The sequence below is a fragment of the Caenorhabditis briggsae genome (genome assembly GCF_000004555.2).
Source record: "Caenorhabditis briggsae complete genome, chrIV, whole genome shotgun sequence".
NCBI classification, from domain to species: Eukaryota; Metazoa; Nematoda; class Chromadorea; order Rhabditida; family Rhabditidae; genus Caenorhabditis; species Caenorhabditis briggsae.
In genome coordinates this window covers 1,737,882-1,745,297 of record NC_013487.2, presented here as the reverse complement: position 1 = coordinate 1,745,297, position 7,416 = coordinate 1,737,882, and the positions used below count along the sequence as shown (strand labels likewise).

The following is a 7,416-nucleotide window of genomic DNA, read 5'->3' as shown; positions in this document are numbered from 1 at the left end:
TATTGTTGGGTTACGGTAGCACTCGTTTGCCGGCTGTGTTTTCAAAAATTCTCCTTGAAATATGGTGGCCTAACTTGTGTGAAAATTTTTTTGCACATGAATAATAAGTATATATATAAATTGATTAGCATTTTAAATTTTTTCTTCACTATTTTTTCTTCACTATCATTTTGATGTAGAAAACGGAAAATACAGCATAAATGAAACAGAATTTTTTCAAAATTTACCTTCCGACCTAACTAGAGTATACTTCAAGCTCAACACTTCCAGATCCTCCACCATCAATCTAACACTTCCGGATCGAAATTTTGTTCATTGTGAAGAATGTGGAAGTGTTACTGTTGGTAGTACAACTATTCAAATCCCTTGTGACCATAATCATACATGCGAGGGTAATTATTGTGTGTCAGGTAACTAGAGTAATTGGGAAGGTAATTAACTAATTAATTGATTTCAGTCCGTGGACAAGCCCCATACTCGTACTGCGGTGGTGTTTGGGATGTGGAGAAGGCTGTGAGTTTTGAATTGATCTTAATTTTTATGCCCATAAAAGTTCAATTGGGCTTCAAATCCTCTTCATGACAAGTTACAATAGCTACGAAACACACAAAAAAATTCCTATCCAAGACTTTTTTCTGTTTCTTGACCTTCTTAACCGGTAGAAGTTTCTTTCCCCTCGTGATCAAACCAATATAATTGATTTTGTGGAATTAAAGCCAACTAGATGTTCCCTTTTGCAGGCCGGATGTTACTACGATGAAGACGATATGGAGACGTGCCTCTGTTCCATGAATATGTGCAATTTTTTAAGGGATCCAGCACCATTGATGACAACACAAGCACTATCGGATCGTGAGTTTTTGGATAAATAGGGTTGGAAAAGCTACATTTTTGTCTTGTTGGGGTCTTACGGTAGTTTAAAATAAAAATTTTTTGTATAATTAAGCAGCTTCAAATTATTGCCTTAAGGTTTAAAAATTCACTTGCTACATTAAATTGAGTGCATTGATTTTTCAGCAACACTCGCCACTCTGCTTCCACCTCTCGTTCTCGGAGAAGAAAATGCGGTGACTCCTGGAATTGTAGTTCCAGAGGTTACGGTAGCCACAGGAACACCAGGAACTACAGTTAAACCCACTACAAGTAAGAGGAAACTTCATAAAAATCAAAAGGCACCATTCAGACACTGATTTTCAAAAAAAATGATCCAAATTTGAAAAAGTTTGGGAAACTGGAAATTTTTGAATTTTATCTAAAGTTTGCTGAATTCGAATTAAAAAAAAATTACAGAGAGAAAGTGTAAAAACGCAAAACTGTCGCCAAACGATCAGGCAGTTTTCATGGGTGAGAAGCTGAAGAATGTGATTTTGGGTGGTTTTGGATCCGGGGATGGAGCTGTTCAGGTAAGTTTTGTTGCTCATTTGAAACACCGTAAAACCTAAAAGGACTTCTCTTTGACCCAATTTATCGTTTTGTGAAAGATATCAAAAAGTGTTCAACTGACAAAATGTTGCTGATAATATGATAAACATTTTGTTAGTTGACAACTTTTTGATATCTTTCACATGAGCTGAGATTGTGGACCTAGTTGAATTGAGGGTAATTTTTTTTTCGAAAAAAATCTCTGTTTCAAAACTATAAGAAATTTTGAGAAAATTTGAAAAGTGATTTATCGATGAGCCATCGGGTTATTAACATTTTTTTGAATTTCCGCCAGAACTGAAAATTAGGTTCAGAGGAAAATACGAATTGGCGGAAATTCGAAAATATTGAAACAGACTTCGAAAATTAAAAAAAACACTTTTTCATAAACATTTTTTTTCATAAACATTTTTTTTCATAAACATTTTTTTTTCATAAACAATTTTGACTTCCGATTAAATTTCTGATTCATAAAAGAACTGTAAAAACTAGTTTAAAAATTTTTTTTCCAGAACTTCGAGGATGACATTAACGATCACATTTGCAACTATTCGGATGATGAGTGATAAACTTTTTTGCTGTCTGGATAATGCTGAGAACTGATAAAAATGTTTTATTCTTAAATCTTGTTTTAAGAATTATTAATAAACTTTGTTCTTAAAAGGGAAGACAGGAAAGTCTCTCCAGGAAAGCTGCATTTAAAATTACAGTTGCCGAATTTCTAGAAGTGTATCATTTCTAAAAATCTTACAGTTGAACTTACCAATTTGAAGAAAGGAGAGAATAGAAAGTTGTGATAGTATGCATTCCGTTGCGAATAGGTCCTCCGTTTTACTTCTTTTTTCTTACAAATAGTTTAAATTCATTTTTACAATTTTTTTTTCGAAGATACATACAGTTTGATCAATCAGTACGATCAAAATTTCAAACACTTATTTATCGGAAGCAATAGCGAATTATCAACAAAATGTTAACGAAAAGATCGGAGCTCTGAATCATAAAATATGTTTCAAAGTATGAATAATTGAATAAAAATCAACGTTTTAAAAACTCTGAAATGGTCGATTCTTATGAAACTTGCGAAACGTTCCGAAACTTTGATCCAATTTGTCTCGGCTCATGTGACATAAATCAAAAAATAGTCTACTATCAAAATGTGTCAAAAACATTCTTTGTTGACCACTTTTGGCAATCATTCACAAAAAATTAGGTAAATTAAGTTTACAGAATAACTCTTACTATTAGGTCTTACGGTAGATCAAATTACTACGCCATTTTTGTTGCACAGCTTCAAACTATCGCCATAATATCTTCAAACTAATTTTCCATATTCATCTTATTTTAGTTAAACCGACTACAAGTAAGAGCAAAATTTTAATGAATTTTAATAAAGATATGTTCAAAATACTGATTTTCAAAAAAAAAATCGAAAGCAGAAAAGTTTGTGAAAATTTCCAAAATTCTTATCTAAAATGTGATGGATTTGAAAGATGTTTACAGAAAGAAAGAGTACGATCAAGCCGTTTATATGGGGGAGAAGCTGAAGAATGTGATTTTGGGTGGATTTGGATCCGATGATGAAGCAGTTCAGGTATTTTTTGTTGCTCATTTGAGATACCGTAAGAACTAGAGTGGAGTTACTTTGACCTAATTTATCTCGCTTCGTGTGAAACATACTAAGAAGTTGTCAACTGATAAAAAGTCACTGATAATATGATAAGCATTTTGTCAGTTGACAACTTTTTGATATCTGTTACAGGAACTGATAAAAAATAGGCCAAAAAGAATCTGGGTGAAATATAAAAAATTGTTTTCAAAAAATAGGTAAAATTTTTAATTTTTTTTCTTCTAATGTTGAATTTAATTTTGATTCCAAACTAATTTTTAAATTTTCAAGAACTTCGAGGATGACATCAATGATCACATTTACAACTATTCAGATGAAGATTGATCAAGTTTTGTTTTTCAATTGTTTGAATAATGTTGAGAACTGATACAAAAGATTACAGTTTGCCAGTTTTCAAAAGTCTACCATTTCTGAAGTTCCTAGATCAACGACATTTGAATCTAATTTGAAAAAAAACATATTTTCGATTTGGCTACAAATTATATTTTATGTTTCGATGCCAACGTTTATACTGAAAAAATGAGTAGCAACTATTAGGTAACCAATAAAGCATTTTATGATCAGTGTTTCCAACTATTCAAATTGATAAACCGTTTGTAAAGCGGAAATCATTAAGCTCAAATATCACAATTAATGATTCAATAAGTTGATATTTGAATACACCAATTTTAAAAACATTAATCCCTTCATGTAATCTGACACTAAAAAGTAACTCATTTCGTTAATTTTTAGATTTCAGCAACAGGAAGAGATTGGGTCGCAGTATGTTATAATTAGCCAAAAAATGTGGTTTGAAGATGAGCAATGCTGCACTCTTTGTGATTTTCGAATTCATTTTAATGTTGAAAACTTTAAAAGTCAATAAGAGTACGGTGGAGCAAGTATATCTTTCCAAGTTAACATTTTCAGTTTCAGCAAGTTTTTGAAATATTTCGATTTCTTCTTCATCCATTGCTTCCTTCAATTGTGTTAAGGTTTTTAATTAAAGCAGTTTAATTACATTTTTTGTGTAGAGATACCAGCAGAAACAGCTAACACATTTTGTTTAACTTATGTATTACTGTGGCTCGATTGATAGCAATGATAAAACATTTAGAGTTTCTGTTTCATTCGGATCATTTGAATTTTAACATTTTTTCAAATAAATCCAGTATCAACTTTTCCATTTAAGTTTCTATCAGCGATCTAGAAAAACGTGCAGACATAGTTTGCTTTATCGCACTATTGCTAGTTTGAAGCCCAACTTTTGATAAGTTGTTAAAGTTTTAGAGTTTTATTTCTGTTTCATTTGGTAGATTTGACTTTTTAGAAATTTTGCTGACTTAACACATTCGTTCCCTTGTGATAACTTAATTGGCAACAATAGTGGTAGAGTTAAATCGTTGGTACAGAACGCTCTAGATTCATAAACTTAGCCCTACGGGGTTAGGATTCAAATTCCGTTGTTCGTCATTGCAATGATTTATTTCAATATACAATTTCTGTCAGTGATCCATAATATGTACCTAGTGCGCTCCATTATACTGCATATGATTTTTTTTAGAATTAGAATTATTTATTTTCAAACGGTGTCATACGATACATAAGAGAAAGGCAGCTCCCCTCGCGAGGAGCGCTACCAGGTAAAACATATTGAAATTTGCTGATTGAGGCAAACATAACTTTATATCGGTTAAACTTTGATCATCTCGCTTCCTGTGAAGAATATCAAGAAACTGTCAACTCATAAAACATTAGTTGGATAATTTCACACATTTTGTTAATTGAACACTTTTAATTAACTTAATTGGCAATTAAGATAATTCCACAATCGATTACTCAAGTTAAAACTGTATGAGAAGGGAATCTAACTTTGACTCCATTTAACTCGGTTCTTGTGAAAGATATCAAAAAGTAGTCAACTGATAAAATGTTTTTGATAATTTGATAAACATTTTGACAATTGACCACTTTTTGATTTCTTTCACAGAAAATGAGATATCTGGGCTACTGTATATTCCCCCATGAGATTCCCCAAATTCTCCCTTGTCACTTCCAATACTCATCACTATTATCATTTGGATTCTTCTAGTGAATAGAGAACATAATAATAAATTATATCAAAACCAGAAGCATTGTCTTCTTTTGGCTTCTCCTTTTGATATCTCCAACATTCTGGGTCATATCTATATATGTATAGCTTCTGAATTCTTCTATTTCATCCCAAAAAGAAAACGAATTGGCAATTCAAAGTGATATGAAATGAAGAGATGACATCCTCCTCCCTCCATTCCATTTAGGCTACAACCGGTTTTCATTGGAATACCTGACGTTTTTCTGTGCCTCTCTCTCTCTCTCTCTCTCTCTCTCTCTCTCTTTCTTTTCCTAATAAATTATGCGCGCCAAGTTTTAGAATCCTCTGCGCGTCTCTAATCATTTGGACAAATGCCAACTGATACAGAAGACACGCCCTGGACTAGCTTGGCGAATGGAATGGAATGTTCTGAAGAAACTCTTTTTTTTCTGAACTTCTGAATTTGCTGTTTCAAGACTATGATAAGTTAACTGATAAAGTACTTGGAACTCAATTATCATTAATTCCGTTAGAGATATCAAAACTTTGTAAACTACAAAAATGTTGGTGATAGTATGACAAACATTTTATCAGTTGACAAAGTGTTTATATCTTTTAAGGGAACCGATATAATTGAGCTCAAAGTAGGGTAGTGTCGAGTTGAACCTTGAGACAAAAATGCGAATTTTGTTTATATGGCGTTTACCATATAAATCCCAAAACCCCCAGAAAAAATCCTCCATTTCTTTGTAGTTTTTAGATTACAGTAGCTATAATTTTTGAAAAACAGTTGTAGTGGTGAAATGTTATTGAACACTTGAGAGACTTTACAATCCTGCAAAATGCTTGATAATTTTGAATCTAAAAAAAATTGGCCCGAAATTTTTGAAATTGTCCTGATCATACTTGTTCGGGAAATTTTTTTCGGGAGTTCCAGTTCCGAAAATTTAATCCCGAAAATTTTCCCGGAATTATTTTTCGAGAAATCGGGTTCCCGAAAAATTTCTCGAAAAATCTTTTCGGGAAATTTTGTTCCCGAAATTTTTCCCGAAGTTTTTATTCGGGAATTTCCGGGAAAATCGGGAAAAATCGGGAAGTTGGTTTTTCAGTGAATTTTACCTGTTTTTCTCAAGTTATGTTGAGATTTGTCGATTTCTTCAAGTTTCTCAAAAGATCCCAAAACCCCCAGACTTCCCGTCGGGAAAAATTCCCGAAAAAAAATTCGGGAAAATTCCTGTCGGGAAAAATTCCCAAAAATTTCCGGGAAAACCGGGAAAACGGGAATCCCGATTTCCCGATTTGAACAAGTCTGGTCCTGATATTAATTTCGTTTGATTTTCGATTCCACAAATTTCAGAATTTCGTTAAAAGAATTTCGTTGCTTTAGATGTTTGGCCATTTTATAGAGCTCTGAATTGAAAAAGAAATCACTGATCAGTTATGTATAATATTTTTGTGAAACCCTGAATTTTTCGAAATCATCCAGAAACTACCCAAAATTTAGTTCTACTGCTGGATTTTTTGTTTAAAAAAACCCTGTTCCACTTCGGTTAGAAATCCATATACATAAAATTATTAACATTAAACTTTCTACACACGGCTTGCACAAATCAGTTAAACTCATTGAATTTAGGAGAACAATTTCAAAATATTCAATATGGCTGAAACTGAGAAAAAACTCATTTAATACATTTTTCCGTTTCGAGGACTTATTTTTCTCAACGATTTTCTAACGGTTAGTAATTGGTTAGGAGTTCTTAAAGGTGGGGGGACAGGAGATTTTTCGTAGTTTTTTTTGTAGCTAGAGTATGCATTCTACCGTCACGGTGTACAACGCTTAATGTCACTCTGCGTACAGCTGTCGTCCTCGCCTTTATGTATGCAATCGGGCGTGCGCTTTCTCTTTATCCGCGTGGCTCAGTCGGTAGCGGCGCCGCACCCTCTTCTGCGCCCTCACAAGTTCAACTCCTCGAGGGGCATCTTTGAACGGAATTTCGAGAACATTATTTTTTTCATGTCCCCCCACCTTTAAAGGTGGTGTGTGGTAAAAAATTTTATTGCTATATTTTGTGCAGAAATCCATGTAGAGTCCCATAACAATAAAGAAAAAATTCAAAAAAATTCCTTCCTTGAGAAAAACGGCATCAAAAAGTCACAGTGGGAACCGGTGGCCCAGCGGCCAGGTGTGAGTTTTCTAGGCCAACTGCCGGTAAAAGTGCGCGAAATTCGAATTTCTATTGATTTTCAGTGCTTTCTCTGATGGTTTTTAAACACTTCAAAGTTTTATTGTTAATTTCTTCCCCAGGTGTATGAA

At 33.3% G+C, this 7,416-nt stretch overlaps 1 protein-coding gene across 1 annotated transcript in view; it reads left to right on the top strand.

The window, feature by feature from the left end:
- Nucleotides 1-1,988, top strand: part of CBG13861 — a gene marked incomplete at both ends in the record, with an annotated part of 5,178 nt that extends 3,190 nt beyond the window's left edge. The window contains 6 exons of the mRNA XM_045244850.1: nucleotides 271-410; nucleotides 458-513; nucleotides 741-852; nucleotides 1,018-1,143; nucleotides 1,291-1,403; nucleotides 1,935-1,988. Coding sequence (XP_045095278.1) covers nucleotides 271-410; nucleotides 458-513; nucleotides 741-852; nucleotides 1,018-1,143; nucleotides 1,291-1,403; nucleotides 1,935-1,988 — 601 coding nt within the window. The remainder of the gene's footprint in view (nucleotides 1-270; nucleotides 411-457; nucleotides 514-740; nucleotides 853-1,017; nucleotides 1,144-1,290; nucleotides 1,404-1,934) is intronic.
- Nucleotides 1,989-7,416: the final 5,428 nt, after the last annotated feature.